General features: G+C 39.8%; 1 protein-coding gene across 3 annotated transcripts in view; it reads left to right on the top strand.

The window, feature by feature from the left end:
- The window catches only part of pnpla6 (patatin-like phospholipase domain containing 6), a 224,248-nt gene extending 205,482 nt beyond the window's left edge, over positions 1 to 18,766 (top strand). For all 3 annotated transcript variants that reach the window (XM_034187299.1, XM_034187301.1, XM_034187298.1), the window contains 4 exons: positions 4,846 to 4,962; positions 7,905 to 7,992; positions 8,377 to 8,525; positions 17,817 to 18,766. In XM_034187299.1, coding sequence (XP_034043190.1) covers positions 4,846 to 4,962; positions 7,905 to 7,992; positions 8,377 to 8,525; positions 17,817 to 17,885 — 423 coding nt within the window. In that variant the 3' untranslated portion in view covers positions 17,886 to 18,766. The remainder of the gene's footprint in view (positions 1 to 4,845; positions 4,963 to 7,904; positions 7,993 to 8,376; positions 8,526 to 17,816) is intronic.
- The last annotated feature ends 1,572 nt before the right edge of the window (positions 18,767 to 20,338 follow it).

Raw genomic sequence — 20,338 nt, 5'->3', positions numbered from 1 at the left:
CAGAGCATATCTCCATGTCTTCAGGTTAGTCTCAACCTGCTCTCTGCTCTCACTATAGATCACAATGTCATCAGCAAATATCATAGTTCATGGAGACTCCTGCCTGTCTAATCTCATCCGTCAACCTGTCCATCACCACTGTGAACAAAAAATGGTTCTGAGCCTGATTCTTGGTGTAATCCCACATCCACCTTAAATGCATTTGTCATTCCTACTGCTTATCTCACCGCTGTCACACACTATCCTTGTACATATCCTGTGCCATCTGCACATATTTCTCTGTCACTCCAGATGTCCTCACACAATACCACAACTCTTCTCTTGGCACCCTATCATAAGCTTTCTCTAAATCCACAACACATAATTCTACTCCTTCTGGCCTTCTTTGTACTTTTCCGTCAGCACTCTCAGAGCAAACATTGCATCTGTGGCGCTCTTTCTCACCATGAAATCATATTGCTGTTCATAGATCTTTACCTCCTTTCTAAGCCTAGTGTCTACTACTCTTTCCCATAACTTCATGTTGTGGCTGATCAACTTCATGCCTCTGTAATTACTGCAGTTCTGTACTTCACCCTTGTTCGTAAAAATAGCAACGAGTACACTTCCTCTCCACTCCTCATGCATCCTCTCACTTTCTATGATTTTTTTAAACAACCTGGTTAACGACTCCACTGTCATCTCTCCAAAACATTTCCATGCCTCCACTGGTATATCATTTGGTCCAACCACCTTTCCACTCTTCATCGTCTTCATAGCTGCCCTCACTTCTTCCTTACTAATCCCCAGCACTTTCTGATGTACTCTCTCCACATCGTCCAGCCTTCTGTCTCTACAATAATAATAATGAGTTGGATTTATTTATAGAGCGCTTTTCAAGACACCCAAAGTGCTTTACAAGTTGCATTATTCATTCACTCGCACATTCACACATTGGTGGTGGTAAGCTACTAGTGTAGCCACCTCATACATACACAGACAAGGTGGGTTAAGTGTTTTGCCCAAGGACACGCTCTCTCATTTTCTTAATTCATCAGCTCCTCAAAATATCCCCTCCACCTTCTCAACACATTCTCCTTGCTTGTAAGCACATTGCAGTCTGCATGCTTTATCACCCTAACTTGCTGCACATCCTTTCCAGCTCTGTTCCTTTGTCTGGCTGGTCAGGACAAGTGCTTTTCTCTTTTGTTCATGTTCAACTTCTTGTACAGCTCACTATATGCCTTTCCTTAGCTTTTGCCATTTCTTTTTTCACCTTACTCCAGATTTCTTTGTACTCCTGTCTACTTTTTCATCAACCTCTTTCTCCTTATATTTTCCTGAATGTCTTCATTCCACCACCAAGTCTCCTTGTCTTCCTTCCACTGTCCAGATGTCACACTGAGCACTTCCTAGCTGTCTCCCTCACCACCTCTGCAGTCCCTTTCCAACTGTCAAATATCACTTCACCTCCACCCAGTGCCTGTCTCACCTCCTCCTTGAATTTCACACAAATCTTCCTCCTTCAGCTTCCACTATCTGACTCTTTTCCTCTTTTTCACCACCTTTCGATGCCATCTAGCTACATTCTTCCCTGCCATCACCTGTTTATTTCTTTTAATTTGCATCTCCAACAAGGAATGTAGTCTACCTGTGTGCACCTTCCTCTATGCTTATGTCACCTTATGCTCCTCCCTTTTCTTAAAGTAAATATTCACCACACCCATTTCCATCCTTTTTATAAAATCAACTATCGTCTGTCATTCCACATTCCTCTCCTTGACACCATATCTACCCATTAGTTCCTCATCACCTCTGTTCCCTTCACCCCCATGCCCATTGAAGACCACTCCAGTCATCACTCTTTCCTTCTTGGGCACACTCTCCATGCATCTAAGTCACTCCTGAAATAATCTTTCTCCTTCATTTCACAGCCTACCTGTGGGGCATATGTACTGGTGACATTCATCCCCCCCCTTCAGTTTCCAACTTCACACTCATCACCCTGTCAAATTGTTGCTTAAAGACCAACACACTCTTAACATGCTGTATTTTCAGCAGTATAAGTTGCATTGATCCAAAAATGCCTCGTTAAGAGAAAAAAACACATACAAGTTGCACCAGAGTATAAGTTGCATTTATCACTTCATGCGAGAAGAAGTGAAATGGATTCAATCACCATATTATTCATTTATAAGGCCAACAGTGTAAAGGAGCACAGCTAACAAGCTAATTAATGTCACTATAAGGGCACACAATGTGAGTAAACTGCTTCTTTCAGATGATCATATGTAAGATGAATGTACTACACAATGAAATGTTTGAAAACCCAGGGTGTCATTTATATATTTACAACAAAAACACTGCTTTAGCTATTGGAAGCTAAGAGCTAATTATTTTGTTACAAGCATAAACGGCTTCTTTAAGCCACTGAACAGACAATCATATGTGAGGTGAATGTCCAGCGTAATTTAAATGTAATTTAAACTCCTTTTTTATTACATTTAGGAAATAAACTCACCATTAATTTTCTTATTCTTGTTAAAAGATCTGGTCTTTTAACAAGAATAAGATTCACCCCATCCTGTCTATGGCTGATGCTGAGACTCTGATTCACGCATTTGTCTCTTCTAGATTGGATTATTGTAATGCTTTATTTTCTGGTCTGCCGCAGTCTAGCATTCGAGGACTTCAGTTGGTGCAGAATGCTGCTGCCAGAATTTTGACACAAAGTAGAAGGTTTGACCACATTACTCCCATTCTGGCATCCCTTCATTGGCTACCGGTTTCTGCCAGATTGGATTTTAAAGTTTTATTGTTGGTTTATAAAATTGTTCATGGACTGGCGCCTTCATACTTGGCGGACTTGGTTAAGCCCTACGTACCTGCGAGGCCGTTGCATTCGCAGGGTGCAGGGCTTCTGTGTGTTCCGAGGATGAACAAAAAGTCTGTGGGGTATAGAGCCTTCTCCTACCGTGGTCCGGCTCTTTGGAATGATCTACCTGCTGTTATTCGGCAGTCTGACACGGTGGAGATTTTTAAATCAAGACTGAAGACCCACTTTTTTAGACTGTCTTATCATTCATTTTTTAATCTGTTTGTGTTTGCTTTGTAATTTCTTTTTATTCTACTGTGTTTTTTTCTTTTAACTGTGCTTTTCTTGCTTTTAATTTTGAATTTAGATTAATTTGTGTTGTTGTGAATTATGTGAAGCGTCTTGGTGCGACTTTGTCGTGATTTGGCGCTATATAAATGAATAAATTGGTCTTACATTTTCAAACAAGTCCAAATAAGGTTTCTTCCAAGTAGAAAAAAGTCAGTCTTCATTCAAAAGTGTGGTCTTTAAAAAACACATTACTGTATTTCTTCAAAACAAAGAACATCTTTCTTTCTTTCTTTCTTTCTTTCGTGATCTTATTCTGGTGGTTCCGAGGTCTCCTTCCTGAAGCAAGGCAGCTTGGGACAGATTTTATGCCACACCGTAACTTTGGGTCAGAATCAGTGCTAATAAGCCCGCGCTGTGGCGGGGAGAACAGTCGCCCTCTGTAACAGTGCACCGCACACAGACATGAACGTCTGTTCATTTGTGCTTTGACAGTGCATCGTACACACCCACACACAGACATGAAGGTCGGTTCATTTGCGCTGTAATAGCGCACTGCACACACACAGACATGTCTGCTCCTGTGCATTTTTATGGCGCAGTTCATTGTGTCATTAGACACTCTTTGCTATTTGATAAAGACAATTATTCACATGAAGTGAGCACGACTGCTAATTGTATTTTAACTGGAGCCAACAAGGAAATACTCAAAATAGTAACGCCATGATGATCGCTCATTGAAAGAATGCTGTGACCCGACTCAGTTTTAATCACATGCTGAAAGTAATCAAGCCCTGTTAGGAAATTTCCACCACTCTTGGTTTTTTAAATTTTAAATGACAGTTTAATGGTGTGTTTCACATTTCAAGTGTAAAGAAAATTTGTGGTCATGATTTTTTTCTGTATATAAGTCGTGCTGGACTGTAAGTCACAGGACCTCTCAAACTCTTATCCTTTAAAATACCCCTAACACAATTTATCCTCTCATCCACACCATGATACTTGAAACCACTGCCTATGCTTCTGGCCTTACTTCCCTTCCACTTGGTCTCTTGCACACACATTATGTCGAACTTTCTCCTTTCCATCATATCAGCCAACTCTCTCCCTTTAGCAGTCATACTGCCAACATTCAAAGTCCCATCTCTCACATCCACCCTCCTAGTTTTCCTAGTTTTCCTTCTCCTTCTTCTTCTTCGCCCAGCAGTAGCCCAGTTTGTCCCCGAACTTTGTTTGGCACCGGTGGTCGACATTGTTAACCTGGGCCTTGACCAATCCATTATAAAATGTCGATTTCTGACCGGCATATTTATTGTGGCCTTCTTACGCCAGATGTCCTTCCTGACACAACACTACTCATTTATCCACACTCAGAATGTACGGGCTGCACACCCCATGTGGCTGAGTTTGTGCGTGAAGTTTATACCAGTCTTTAAAACAAAGAAAATGGCATCATTCTGTTATGCTGGATGCCACTTGTTTAAATCTATTTAAAGTGTGCATGTGATCACTGTTGATGTGCTGCAGCTGTTGCACTTTGCCTGTGCCCAAGGTCCTTGTGTGGCACGAGAGATAATATATCTACAGTGATTTCTCATTTATTGTCTGTGGTGTGGGGGTAATGTTTACCAATTTACATTAAATTACCATTCCGTGCTGTCTCAGTTAAAATTACGACAGCTTAAAATGCAGTTGTAGATATCAGAAATCTAATTGTCAGTGACGGAAACTTCAAATATCTTTCTGTACAACATGTGCTTCAGGATGTAGGTTACCAGCATGGTAAGATGGTGTTCAGTGATTGGGCTGAAGGAGACAGCATCATGAATATGCTGAAGGACCACCGTTCAGCTGATTACAACGACAGCAAGAAGACTGATGTAAGTCATTCATTCATTCATTTCCTGCCGCTTATCTCGGGTCTGGGTCGCAGTGGCAGCAGAACAGTCAGCTCATCCCACACTTCCATATCCTTGGCCAAGTCCTGTAACTCTTCCTGGGGGATGCTGAGGTGTTCTAAAGCCAGCTGAAAGATTTATTCCCTCTTCCACAGGGCCTACTCCCAGTTGGATGTGCCTGGAAGACCTCTCTAGTCAGTAAACTCATTATAATGGGCACAATAAAGGACACAGTCACCTTGCCCAGATTAGGGAAATCGGAAAAGCTTGAGGGTGGGGAGCTTGCAGTAGAATTTGGTGGCTGGGTCTACAACATGGGTTAAAGTTCTCCGTCACCACGACGGATTTCCGTCATTTGGAAAATTTAACCACACATACGCGTGCACACGTGGTGTCATGCATGTTTTGGGGCAGAAATATGATAGTCTCACTGTCAAAACAGCACCCCATTCTGCGCTAATTAAAGCAGCAATGTCTGCGTGGATGGCGCCACACTGCAGAGGAAGGGACTGTGTGAATTTTTCTTCCTCTGCGCTCTGTTTACTGCTTGCCATGAGCCATGGTCCTTCTCCTCCCTGTCTTCGTGAGAACATTGGCAGACACTCCCCAAGTAGAGCAGGGTGTGGCTTTGCTTTGAACCAGTGAAGCATTGATCCGACCTGTTATGGTCTTCTAAAACAGTTGATAGATGTATTTTATAACTTAAAAACGGGGCCGATGCTAATGCGTTAGCATGTCTATGGCGTTTTCAATGTTAAAGTTAGCATTAAGCTGTTTGCATTTCAGCACAGTTTGTGTGCATTTGTTTTCTGTATAATAAATAATTAATGGCTTAGAGTTTGTTGTTGTAAAAGAGTCAAATGTATTACGAATTGTAATATTTTTTATTTATTTTTATTTATATATTAATAATAATAATAGCAACAACAACAAAAGTAATAATAACTAATATTGCTACAATATAGTTTTAGAGAAACAGACAAAAAGAACCTGATAAGACAAAACACAACAGAAAAGGTAAAACCAACTAACAATGAACATAAATAAATAAATATAGAAATAAATAACTGTTAACTGTGAACACCAAGTGACTCCACTTCATCCCTGTTTTATTTAAGTTTAATGACAGTTTGTTTCGGTCAAACCACATCTAAGCTGTGTTTTTACACAAAAAAATAAAATGCAGTAAACTGCACGTTTGTGTCTTTTTTCATGAAAATAACTTATTAAAGATCACATATTACACTTTAGTCAGGCCTTTACAATACTTTTGTGGACTCTTACTGTAATATGTTGTCAGTGGTTGAGATAGTTGCTGTAGGCATCTAAAAATGCTCATAATTGGGTGAAACCTGATGGAAATCTCTGTGGTGTGTCGGTGATGTATGTATGTGCAAAATAAAATAAAACATTACTCCAGGTATGTTTTTGACGAGAATATAACATCAGAATTTTATTACAAGCTCAAACATTGATGTTGTGTGACAAAGTCCTTTTAATAATAACTCACTTCAAGAAATAATGGCAAAACTCACATGTAAGTAAAAAAAACAAACTGATTAATCTGATTACTAAAATAATCATTAGTTGCAGCCCTAGTTTGTTTTACGAGCATTTTACCCATTAAATGTGAATACGCCAGTTTTGGGTTTCTCAGTGCGCATGCATTTTCAAAACTGGTGACAGTGTTATTTTGTGCACAGCAGAACAACGTTGTCAGTTAGGCCCTAATTTTGTATTTTATTGACTGTACAGCCATCAACACAACACCCATTTGGTGCATTCACCAGATTAGAACAGATCAAAATACTACAGAAGACAAAGAATTTTTACTTGACAGTTTGAAGTGAGTTTTCTTTGTTTCAGAGGACTTCATACCCATTAAAATTCACTAGAATATACAAAATTTGACTTGCTCTTTTAAAAAATTTCTGGAAGAGCACCCCAGACCCCCCATATTCAATAATTTGTTTTTACTTCACGCTTTGAAATGAATTTTTTTTGTTTCAGAGGGCTTCATACTCATTAAAATTCACCAGAACGTACAAAATTTGACTTGCTCTTTTAAAAAATTTCTTTGGGAGATCCCCCAGACCTAAATAGTTTGAAGTAAGTTTTCTTTGTTTCAGAGGGCTTCATACCCATTAAAATTCGCCAGAATATACAAAATTTGACTTGGTCTTTTAAAAAATTTCTGGGGGAGATCCCCCAGACCCCCCATAATCAATACTGTGTTTTTACTTCACAGATTGAAGTGAGTTTTATTTGTTTCAGAGGGCTTCATACCTGTTAAAATTCACCAGAATACACAAAATTTCACTTGGTCTTTAAAAAAAATGTTCTGGGGGAGCACCCCCAGACCCCCAGAATCAAGACTACACCCCTGCTCCCCACCACCCTTTTATGTACCTTTATGTTGAAGTTTTGCATTCTTTTTATGCTTTGTCTGTCTCTCCTTAGAGGCTATTTAGAATAGATAATGTATAATGTTGTATAATGTATAATGTTGTATAATGCTGTATAATGTGTTTATTGTATTTATTGAGGAAAAAAAGTGTGTGCCCCCACTACGCCACATTTTAGGGAATTGCTGGCATTGATTTTTGCCAGGAAAAACTTTCAGTCAGATGAAAATTTACAGTCTACAACTGTGGGACTTGGTTGGGCTCAGCCCCAAAAAAAAACAACCTGGTGTCACCTCCATGTGGGCTTACCACCCACAAATGGAGTGTTACAGGTCTGTTGCACTGTTACAGGCAGTAAACAGGAGCAAATGCCTTCACTGGCTGACACTTGCTTGTGTGAGTCAGTCACACAACAGTCATATGTGAATTAGTGGATTTATAACATCATGCATTCCAAAAAATCAAGTCTTGCCTTCAGCATTTTTTGTAACTTAGTGTCAATCATTTCTCCTCTCTTAGTCCTGCACATGTCCAGGAGCTGATTTCACTGACCTCGCAGAGATTGTGTCCAGAATAGATCCAGTCCAAACCTACATAGCTGCTGAAGGTAAAATACCATATGACAGCTCATTCTAATCTCCCAGTAACTGCTTTTTGAGGATAAAATGACTTGTTTCTGATTTACATGGTTAATAATTGGTTAATGGTTTATATATTTTATGTAATATAATATAATATATTTTGAACATAGTCTCATGGCTTGCACATGCTTTGTTGTCATGGTCTCCTCTCCTAGATTCACTTTCCCTTCAAGATCATGTTGAATTTTATCTGTATTATAAATTAGGGTTGATAGCTTTCACCTGGCCTATTTCACTGAAATGCAGTAGGAAGTGTCTGTAATATTTTACAGTGGCTGTCTACCCCTGGTGCATCAGGTGCAGTAAATTCTTTCAGTAATATCTCCTCTAAATCCTTATATTCATTCCAGCTGAGGAGTCAGACTGTCTGACAGAGTATGAAGAAGATGGGATGGACATAGTGAGAGAGGAGGAGGAGGGGGAGGAAGAGGAGGAAGAGGCAGAGGAGCCTGAGGACCACTCCCCTGGAGAATGGGGCCAGAATGGAGTTTTCCAAACTGTGAGTGCCAACACGTGCAGGCTTTTTATTTTTTTAAACATCTTATGTACTGGACCTGTTGTGTTCCCCACACAAAACAAACATACATGTTTTTTGTTGTGCTTATGTTTGGCATGTGGCCACAGCTTGCCAGTAGGCTCATTATGGGGTTACAAGTTGTCAGTTTCTTTCATTACATATCAACTCAGAAATGTTTGTGTGGAAACATCAATGCAACATTAACGGACGGTACTTATTTGTACACATAGTACGAATAAGTACAAATCAAGGCGAATCATGGTGGAACAGCTCATATGAGTGAACCATGAAAACATTGAGCCGACGGGCAGGCGTGAACGATCCCACTGCGATGGTTTCCTGCACGCGATGCTGTCGTGCACGCGACAGTGTTGTGCATGAGCATGCACGAAACTGATGACTGATGAAACTGATGACACAAACCGTGACAAAACAAGCCGTACACGAAGCCAGATCTCTGCATTTTTTGTTTCGTCTTGGCGGGGCCGCAGCAATCGCCGGGCCATCTGGGGAGCAGGCATGCGGGCGGCGAGCGTCACCGGGGCAGGTGCACAGTCAACTTGATCAACGCTGTCTGCTGTAGGATCGATCAGATCAGAGGTTAAGAATGATACTGCCTCTGTGACAGTGAACAGGGAGGCTTTTATGAAGAAAACGACAGAACGGAATTTGAAATTCTTCAGGTAACGAGACACACTTTGAGATTTTGGTGCTGGACAGCGGCGTGCATTATTTCCATTCTTCTATGTTTTAAATGACATGTCGCACTGAAATCAGAACATTTCTGAGTGTTTCCGACAGCGTTTCTTAGAGGAAATTGCGCACTTGAACACTGCTAACGTTACAAACGGAACCACAGATTAATTACAAAGTTTATGTAAGTGTGATGTTGTGTTATGATGACTCATTTTTTTAAAGTTATAACTGTTTATTTTGATGCAGTCACGGTAAAAGGAGCCGCTTTCCACTATGCAAAAAAATTGTGCACATGCACATTGCGTGAATGCGGTGCATGTTGCTCAGTCTCACATCAAGACAGACAAAAATAAAGCCTACCAGTTCCACCGAGAAGAAAAAAAAACCTGAACAGTCATCCACTTGTGATTTCCAAAGTCTCTCTGTACAGCCTCTGTAAATCTGAACCTTTAGTTTCAAATGAAAGCTCACAAGCTTCGTTATCGGATGAAGCAATGTTCGTTTCTTCACTGTGTCAGCCTGATGTTTCTGCATTTCCTAAAATGTGCATCACACGCTGAGAAATGCCGACAGATGCAGAGTAAAATGTAGAGTAATAAGCTCTTTTCCAGAAATGCACCTGCTGACTCATTGAGGAAAGCTGGACCTTTTGTTTGTTCTATTTTTATTTTATTTTTTCACAATATCGAGAAGTGTCAAAATCTGAATCACAATTAAAAGGTGAGATTTTCACACTTTGAAATGAATGCTCCCAGCCTGGTGATATTGTGACTTGGGAATTCAAACTTTTCAAATTGAAAACTATGCAGGGAAAAAGTGTCAAAAAGTCTGGAATCTCCCACATTTTAAATTGTCTTTCTGTACATTTTTTTTCTTTCAAACAAGTTTATTGCACATTTGTTACATACAGTGTGTCAACAAAACACAAACATTTTAGATTAATTTAACTAATCAACATTTCAGCACAGAATCAGACCAAAAACAGTACTAAAAGATTTTCATTTTTGTCTTTGGGCTTCGGGACACAAGGTTGGTTAGGGCATCGAGTGGAAGCGTTGCGCGCGGTAATACTTCCCAACGGCACCGCTATACTAAAAAATTCTGTTGAGAACCCTGAGCTTATATGAATAAGAATGCCCAGTCAATGCAATCTCTGCATCAGCTTCAATCAAACCTCCACTGTAACTTCTTTTGTCCCCTGCTACTCCTTTTTTTTTTTCTTTTTTCTTTTTTTTTGGTTTGTATGGATCTGCATGTTGCTTTGACATTAACAGTAATTAAAAGTTTTTTACACTTTTGAAAACATTGTTGAGGCTGTTAGATAGACACATTCAAAAGGTAATAATGGACAGATGGACCCCTTTGTCATTACACAGAATACAATGAAATTGGTAGCACTCCTAAACATGCATTCCCATATAATGGGCGTAGTTACATTACAGAAAAATACAATAGAGTAGCTGAGTTATTGCACTTGGTTATATTGCACGTGTACTTTGTAGTACAAGAGTAACTGTTGTTTATACTGGTCGAAGTCAGTCAGTGTAAGTGCTTGGCAGTGTTCAGTTCTTGCATGGCATTGGGAAACAAGCTGTTCTTAAGTCTGTTTGTCCATGATGGTTGGACCTGAACCATCTGCCAGGGGGCAGCAACTCAAACAGGTAATGTCCAGGGGAAGAGACTTTCATGATGTTGGCTGCTCTGCTGAGGCAGTAAGAACTAAAAAGTTCCTCCAAAGAGGGCAGTGTTTAGCCAGTGATTTTCTTGGCAGAGTTTATAATCCTCTGAAGGGCTCCTGTCTGCCGCTGAGCTTCTGGCATACAGTTGGATGCAAACGTTTGGGCACCCCTGATAATTTTCAGGATTTTCCTTTATAAATCATTGGTTGTCTTGATCAGAAATTTCAGTTAAATATATCATATAGCAGATGACCATACTGATATTTGAGAAGTGAAATGAAGTTTGTAGTATTTACAGAAAGTGTGCAATAATTATTTAAACAAAATTGGGCAGGTGCATAAATTTGGGCACCCTTATCATTTATTTATTGATTTGAATACATTTACCACTAATTACTGGAAAACAAAATTGGTTTGGTAAGCTCACTGACCCTTGACCTCCTTCCACAGGTGAATCCAATCATGAGAAAGGGTATTTAAGGTGGCCATTTGCAAACGTTTCCCCTCTTTGCATCTCTTCTAATGAGTGGGATCATGGAAGCCTCTAAACAACTCTCAAATGACCTGAAAACAAAGATTGTTCAACATCATGGTTTAGGGCAGGGGTGCCCAAGTTTGGTCCTCAAGATCTACCTTAAGCCGTGGTCACATCCCGCCATACTTGCACGTGCGTGCAGTCTACTTGCAAAAACGTGGGCTAAATTTGGAGATCCGTACGTCGTAAGTACTGTCTCAGTACGAATTTAGGAGCACGCAGACACACGCAGACACGCCGTAGAGGTTTTAGTGCATGCAGAACTTTCGCTGTGGTCAGGCTGCGGATTCACCAGCAGTACAGATGACGCACGTTGTGAGTACTGCCTCAGTACGGATTCGAAGTGGTACATTTTCATTCAATTACTATTGAATTAACCAAATCCGTACGTAGGCAGTACGGATTACGGCACTCACCACATACTATGGAGGCCGACAGACTTTCATGCACAACGCAGCTTCTCACTTGAACTTGGACTTTATTTCCAAACGTCATCAACACACACTCCACAGCTTCAGTCTGTTAACTAGCTGTAACGTTTCGAGGCAAGTAAACACTCGTACAACTTACCGCTGCAGGCTGGACATGCTCATGCATCGCCGATGCTGAAAAACCTGCCGCTCCGGTCCCGCTCATAAAAAAGAAAAGCGACCCCCCACACACACACTGCTTTATTGTCAACTCTCTTTATCGTTACGCTACTAGAGACGTGCGTTGAACATACTCCCTCCCTCCTCTTGCTCCTTCCTCCGTACGTTTTCACAAAAACGTAGTGGCCGTGGCATCCGCAGAAAACGTACGGCGAAAAAAAATGCACGGTGGGTTGTGACAGGGGCTTTACTGACACTCTTAGTTGTCTCCCTGTTCCAACACACCTGAATCCAATGAAAGACCCGTTAGCAGGCTTTTAATTAGCCTTTCATTGGATTCAGGTGTGTTGGAGCAAGGAGACAACTAAGAGTGTCAGGAAGGTACATCTTGAGGACCGAACTTGGGCACCCCTGGTTTAGAGGAAGGATACAAAAAGCTATCTCAGAGATTTCAGCTATCAGTTTCCACTATGAGGAACATAGTGAGGAAATGGAAGACCGCAGGCACAGTAGTAGTTAAGGGCCAAAGTGGCAGGCCACAAAAATCTCAGATAGGCTGAAGCAAAGGATGGTGAGAACAGTCATAGTCAACCCACAGACCTGCTCCAAAGACCTACAACATGATCTTGCTGTAGATAGTGTCTCTGTGCATCATTCAACTATACAACGCACTTTGCACAAGGAGATGTGCTGTATGATGCTGTAATGCAGAGGAAGCCTTTTTTGCATACACACCACAAACAGTTGCTTGAGGTATGCTAAAGCACATTTGGACAAGCCAGCTTCATTTTGGAATAAGGTGCTGTGGACTGATGAAACTAAAATTGAGTTAATTGGACATAACAAGGGGCGGTATGCATGGCTGAAAAAGAACACAGCATTCCAAGAAAAACACTTGCTACCTACAGTAAAATTTGGAGGTGTTTCCATCATGCTGTGGGGCTGTGTAGCCAGTGCAGGTCCTGGGAATCTTGTTAAAGTTGAGAGTCACATCGATTCCAGTCAATATCAGCAGATTCTTGAGAACAATGTTCATGAATCAGTGACAAAGTTTAAGTTGTGCCGGGGCTGGATCTTTCAACAAGACAACGACCCTAAACACTGCTCAAAATCTACAACCCCTGGCAATAATTATGGAATCACCTGCCTTGGAGGATGTTCATTCAGTTGTTTAATTTTGTAGAAAAAAAGCAGATCACAGACATGACACAAAACTAAAGTCATTTCAAATGGCAACTTTCTGGCTTTAAGAAACACTATAAGAAATCAAGAAAAAAAAATTCTGACAGTCAGTAACGGTTACTTTTTTAGACCATGCAGAGGGAAAAAAATATGGACTCACTCAATTCTGAGGAATAAATTATGGAATCACCCTGTAAATTTTCATCCCCAAAACTCACACCTGCATCAAATCAGATCTGCTCGTTAGTCTGCATCTAAAAAGGAGTGATCACACCTTGGAGAGCTGTTGCACCAAGTGGACTGACATGAATCATGGCTCCAACACGAGAGATGTCAATTGAAACAAAGGAGAGGATGATCAAACTCTTAAAAGAGGGTAAATCATCACGCAATGTTGCAAAAGATGTTGGTTGTTCACAGTCAGCTGTGTCTAAACTCTGGACCAAATACAAACAACATGGGAAGGTTGTTAAAGGCAAACATACTGGTAGACATCAGTATGTTTGAAGACATCAAAGCGTCAAGACAGAAAACTTAAAGCAATATGTCCCAAAAATCGAAAATGCAGAACAAAACAAATGAGGAACGAATGGGAGGAATGGAGTCAACATCTGTGACCGAACTGTAAGAAACCGCCTAAAGGAAATGGGATTTACATACAGAAAAGCTAAACGAAAACCACCATTAACACCTAAACAGAAAAAAACAAGGTTACAATGGGCTAAGGAAAAGCAATCATGGACTGTGGATGACTGGATGAAAGTCATATTCAGTGATGAATCTCGAATCTGCATTGGGCAAGGTGATGATGCTGGAACTTTTGTTTGGTGCCGTTCCAATGAGATTTATAAAGATGACTGCCTGAAAAGAACATGTAAATTTCCACAGTCATTGATGATATGGGGCTGCATGTCAGGTAAAGACACTGGGGAGATGGCTGTCATTACATCATCAATAAATGCACAAGTTTACGTTGATATTTTGGACACTTTTCTTATCCCATCAATTGAAAGGATGTTTGGGGATGATGAAATCATTTTTGAAGATGATAATGTATCTTGCCATAGAGCAAAAACTGTGAAAACATTCCTTGCAAAAAGACACATAGGGTCAATGTCATGGCCTGCAAATAGTCCGGATCTTAATCCAATTGAAAATCTTTGGTGTAAGTTGAAGAAAATGGTCCATGACAAGGCTCCAACCTGCAAAGCTGATCTGGCAACAGCAATCAGAGAAAGTTGGAGCCAGATTGATGAAGAGTACTGTTTGTCACTCATTAAGTCCATGCCTCAGAGACTGCAAGCTGTTATAAAAGCCAGAGGTGGTGCAACAAAATACTAGTGATGTGTTGGAGCGTTCTTTTGTTTTTCATGATTCCATATTTTTTTTCCTCAGAATTGAGTGATTCTATATTTTTTTCCCTCTGCTTGGTCTAAAAAAGTCCGTTACTGACTGCCACAATTTTTTTTTCCTGATTTCTTATAGTGTTTCTTAAAGCCAGAAAGTTGCCATTTGAAATGACTTTAGTTTTGTGTCATGTCTGTGAGCTGCTTTTTTTCTACAAAATTAAACAACTGAATGAACATCCTCCGAGGCCGGTGATTCAATAATTTTTGCCAGGGGTTGTACTAAGTTATTCATGCAGATGGACAAGTACAACGTTCTGGAATGGCCATCTCAGTCCCCAGACCTGAATATTATTGAAAATCTGTGGTGTGATTTTAAGCGGGCTGTCTATGCTCGGAAACCAACAGTCCTGACTGAACTGGAGATGTTTTGTAAAGAAGAATGGTCCAATATACCTTCAACTAGAATCCAGACTCTCATTGGAAGCTATAGGAAGTGTTTAGAGGCTGTTATTTGAATGAATGAATGAATGAATGAATTAATTTATTTGGCACACAAACTCAACAGTAACAAAAAACTGATACACAAGACAATTCCACAGTGACGTGTGACCAAAAGGGGGTGAGCAGAAGCAAAGCTTATAAACACCCACCCCTTATATACATACAAACATACATATATACTCATTACCAACCCCCAGAGCAAGCACACAGGCGACAGTGGTAAGGAAAAACTCCCTCCGATGTATTGAGGAAGAAACCTCAAGCAGACCAGACTCTAAGGGGTGACCCTCTGCTTGGGCACATTTAACACAACACAAATTCAAGTCCCGTCATCATAAACATCTCTAGTGTAAATACATACATATATACACACATACCTACATACATATGCAATGCGTGTGATTTTATACTACATATTTACAAGATAGAAAAACAAAGTGCACACAACTAAACAATGATCAACAAAACACCCTAACCCTCAACACCCTTCCTCCTCCTTATACCTAGAAAAAAAATGTACCTATACCGCTGCTTAAACTGGTTCATGCTTGGACATTGCTTGAGCTCCACCCTCAATCTGTTCCACATCCTCACTCCACAAACAGAAATACAAAAACCTTTAATGCTGTACGTGCCCACTGATGTTTTAAGTTAAACTCCCCCCTCAGATTATAATCCCCTACTCTATTAAAGAACATGTTTTAATATTTCCAGGAAGTAAATTGTTTATTGCTTTATACACGATTTATACTGATTGAAAATGAACCAGATCAGTAAATTAAAAATTTTTTGATTTTAAGCATAGTGAATTTGTGTGGTCTCTATAACCAGTATTATGAATTATTCATATATGCTCTTTTCTGCAGTATGAATAATGGTTGTGTTGTACATTTATAATTATTGCCCCAGACCTCTGTACAATAGTATAAATATGGTAAGATCAGTGAGCAATAGAGAATGCGGTGCGAGTTGTGGTCCAGAATGTATTTAACTTTGTTCAGAACTGAAATGCTTCTTGACAGTTTGCTCTATATGTTTTATATGAGACTTCCAGTTTATTTTATCATCAATTATTACCCCAAGAAACTTAGTTTCATATACTCTTTCAATATCCACCCCCTGTACTTGTAACTGTACTTTTATGTCTTTATTACAATTGCCAAATAACATATTTTGTTTTACTTAAGTTTAATGATCATTTATTTCTGTCAAACCACATTTTCAGCTTTCCCATTTCTGTAGTGATGTTCCTTAGTAGTTTCTTCAAATCCCCCAGAACAAAAAATACTTATGTCATCTGCAAATAATACTCATTGTAATATCTTGAACACATTAAAAATATAATTTATATAAAGTAAAAAGAGTTTTGGACCCAATACTGACCCCTGTGGGACACCACAAGCAATGTCCAAGCATGATGATGTATATTCCAACAGTGCAACACTAATCCCCTGATCCCATACCGTTCAAGTTTATTGATTAATATATCATGATTGATTGTGTCGAAAGCTTTTTTAAGGTCTATGAATATTCCAACTGAATGTAATTTATGATCTATGGCATTTGTGATCTCCTCAACTGATTCTATTAATGCCAGTGATGTTGAACTATTTGCTCTAAATCCATATTGACTGTCAATAAGTAATTTATGTTTGTTTATGATTTGAATACATTTTTGCAAAAGGAAGATCTACTAAATATTGATCTATTTTTTTCTGTTGGGGTGCCCAAATTTATGCACCTGCCTAATTTTGTTTAATTAATTATTGCACATTTTCTGTAAATACTAGAAACTTCATTTCACTTCTTAAATATCACTGTATTTGTCTGCTATATGATATATTTAACTGAAATTGCTGATCCAAACAACCAATGATTTATAAAGGAAAATCATGGAAATCATCAGGGGTGCACAAACCTTTACATACAACTGTATCTGACCGCACACACTCAGTGGAGCAGCGATAAAAAGGCACAATGTGCAGGTAAAAAGAAAACTGAAAAGTTGCACATTTTTAAGTATAAATGACAAAAAAGGAAAAAAAAAAGCCAAATGTAAGTATTTACTGTTTTTCTAGGCAATATGCAGACATGTGCTACAGAAACCCATGGAGGTAACAGAAGGTTTCTGTGTAACAAGGAACACCAGCAACACAAATTCAAGGAAACAAGCATAAAATTAACTGAACTGAATATGCATAGGCTTGCTTGTAGCTTTTGTTTTTCCTTGTTTATTTGCCTCAAATGCAAAGTATTTCTAAATGGCACTACTGCTGTTTTCTTGTTGTTGTTGTTGATGATGATGATGATGTCCATAAGCATTGCTGGATCTTTAATCAGACTCACTAGGAATTTGTGATACCAGGATTTTAACAACTAATTCAACAAAGAATTTAACCAGTATACATGAACATATATAAAGAGATAGGTGTATATGCAGTGCCCTCCAAAAGTATTGGAACACTTAGTGTTTCACACATTTTAATTTGTACATTCCATTTCAAATACAAAAAATAAAAATTTGTAAAATGATCTTCCTTTAACTCAAACAGAAAGCAAATCTCTACAACTTGCGATAAATTAATTAAATATAAAAGCCAAGATGATGGGTTGCATAAGTAATGTAATGCTTTGGTTTTTTGACTGTTTTGATAATACAAACATTTTTCTTTAATGCCAAGAAATAAATTTAGCCATTGGCGTAGCTCGTACTGATGAGGTGACTATTTTCTGCTCTGCAGGATGAAGAGAAATCTGTGCGGCAACGAAGGAAACTCCCACATGACACATCTGAAGTGTCTGACTGCTGACAGAAGGTGCGCAGAAGGATAGGAAACAAAGAACAAGGTCCATATCATGGTTCCATTGACTGCAGAGGCTACAGTGTTGCAGTCAGCTCCTGCAGTGTCTTAAACTCGCCCATCATCCAGTTTTTGAATCTTCTTTGAACAAATATCTGACATTTTCCTTCTTGCTGGCTTCACTTACCTGCAACATGACATGATTCATGTATCTGTTTCACAACTTTAAAACAACAGAAAGTTGCAGACTTTGTATCTTATGTTTAAGAATGTATGTACATCTTAATTGTTTCAATCCATTGTTGACCATTTCACCTTCCATCATCTGTGTGTGCATGTGTGTACGCTTTGGTTTAGGATGCTTGTTTTTGTTGTTTGTTTGTTTGCACAGAATTAAAAAGCTGTGCTGAAATGAAGATGATCTCTGAGCTGTCACATTACTGACATGTAATGGCAAAAAAAAAAGAAACTAGAGAGCAAACATCTGTGGCCTTGATGGCCACCAGAACCATGGGAATGGCAACAAGGCTTTACAAATAACAGTCTGTTTTTGTTTTATATTATGTTCACTGTAAATGTAAAAAAAAATGCCAACATGGCCCGGAATAGAAGGTTTACTGGTCCTTGTCTGTACCAAGCAGAACCCAAGATTTTAGAGCTCATTATGCAGTAATTACTTATGGAATGTTTGCCGACCCACCTAACTCAGTAGGCGGGTTTCCATTACCCCCAAATTGCACAACTTGAAGTAGCGAATTGAAAATATGCTTTATGGAAACACATGTATTTCAAGAAAATCCTATCAGATTGTTGGGAAGGTGTCGTGACACGGATCCACAACAGGGGGCGTTAATGAACGGACAATGGATAAGCCAAAAGTAACAATTTAATGTTGTGAATCGCACAACGAAATACAGACAATAACAATAGTGTGAATTGTCAATTATACACAAGGTGACGTGTGGGCAGGCTTGAAGATAGAAGACGTCTGGCGAGAGAAGAGCTGGATCCCACACAGCTTCCACCACCAACGGATCTGAAGAACACCGGAGCCACCAAGCCCTGCGCCCCAGGTGGCCGCTGTCTTCAGCAGTCAGACCCGGTACTGCTGGCAGAAAACAGAAACAGTTAATGGTGGGTGTGTGAATACACACCCAGCAATCGTGTAAAGCTTAGTTCCTCCAGGAGGGAGAACCTCCACCTCCAGATACAGAATCACCCGTGCAGCTCCTGTCAGTCACTTCCCTGGAAGGAGTGAGAGGCGAAGACGTCGCGCTCACACTATCCGCCAATCCAGCTTCAGACTGTATCCACAGGAAAACGGCTGCACACAGAACAATATTCAGTCTCAGAAAACCACAGCAGAGAAGGTTACCTGGAACGGTAGCTGATTTCTCGGCAAGGAGGTGGAGTTGCAGTCCGGCTTATATGGCAATGAGTTGAACGAGTGACAGCTGGTGCTGATAAGTGACAGCTGTCACTCCCAGCGGCTCCGACGCCCTCTCGTGCTTGAAGCCCGCACTCCAAGCAGGGCGCCATCTGGTGGTAGTGGGCCAGCAGTACCTCCTCTTCAGCGGCCCACACAACACCGATATTACAAAAAACCTTTTTACGCTTGCATTAGGTGATTTTTCAGGCAATTTGAAAAGCCATACTTTGCAAAAGCAAAATGGAAACAGTTTCCCTTTGTTACAGGTGACATGATGTACAGAAAGCATCGCAGGACATTCTGAAATACATGTCACGGTACGTGATGATGGATGAAAAGACCGAGAGCTTATTTAATTTTATAAGGGATGACATTATGGCAATATAGGTTAAAAAACAACAACAGTGAAATGGGAGTACAACTGTTGGAATGACGGGCCTCGAGAGAACCTTGTTGGAATGACAGTTATCACGAGAAGACAACGTCCAGCAGTAGCAGTCAATAACTCAATGGAAACGCTGTCATTTTACAACTACTTTTAATCAACATTCTGAAAATACTGCTTATCTTCTGTGCAAATCTGTAATGGAAACCCAGCTACTGGCTCTCACTAACTAACTCCATTAATGCTTTCCTTGCTCTGCTAATAGCAGGGAATGTTCAAATGACTCCACAACTCACCACTCATTCTTCCATATAAACTCATTAAATCATGTGATCTGCTCCTTATTTGGCAAGGAAGCTTTGCCCCGGTTGCTTTGACAAGTAACTCGTTAATTCTGTTCTTCAATATTCTCTCATTTTGAACCTTCTGGTTTGAAGCACACATGATGGCTTCGTATTCACCTGTAACAGGTGGCATCGAGAAAAATGGTATTTCTGTCTAGAGATTTCCATAAGACCCAGAAAGATGTGCTAGGGTAGCAGCGATGAAATAAAAGATGTAGCACCTGTGTTTAAGAAGTAGGACATTAAGCAAGCATTTTGCTAATAATAAGTTGTCGCTTATTCTTGCAGGGATAATTACAGATCA

Source organism: Thalassophryne amazonica, chromosome 15 (genome assembly GCF_902500255.1).
Source record: "Thalassophryne amazonica chromosome 15, fThaAma1.1, whole genome shotgun sequence".
NCBI lineage: Eukaryota > Metazoa > Chordata > Actinopteri > Batrachoidiformes > Batrachoididae > Thalassophryne > Thalassophryne amazonica.
This window is presented reverse-complemented; position numbering and strand designations above follow the sequence as displayed.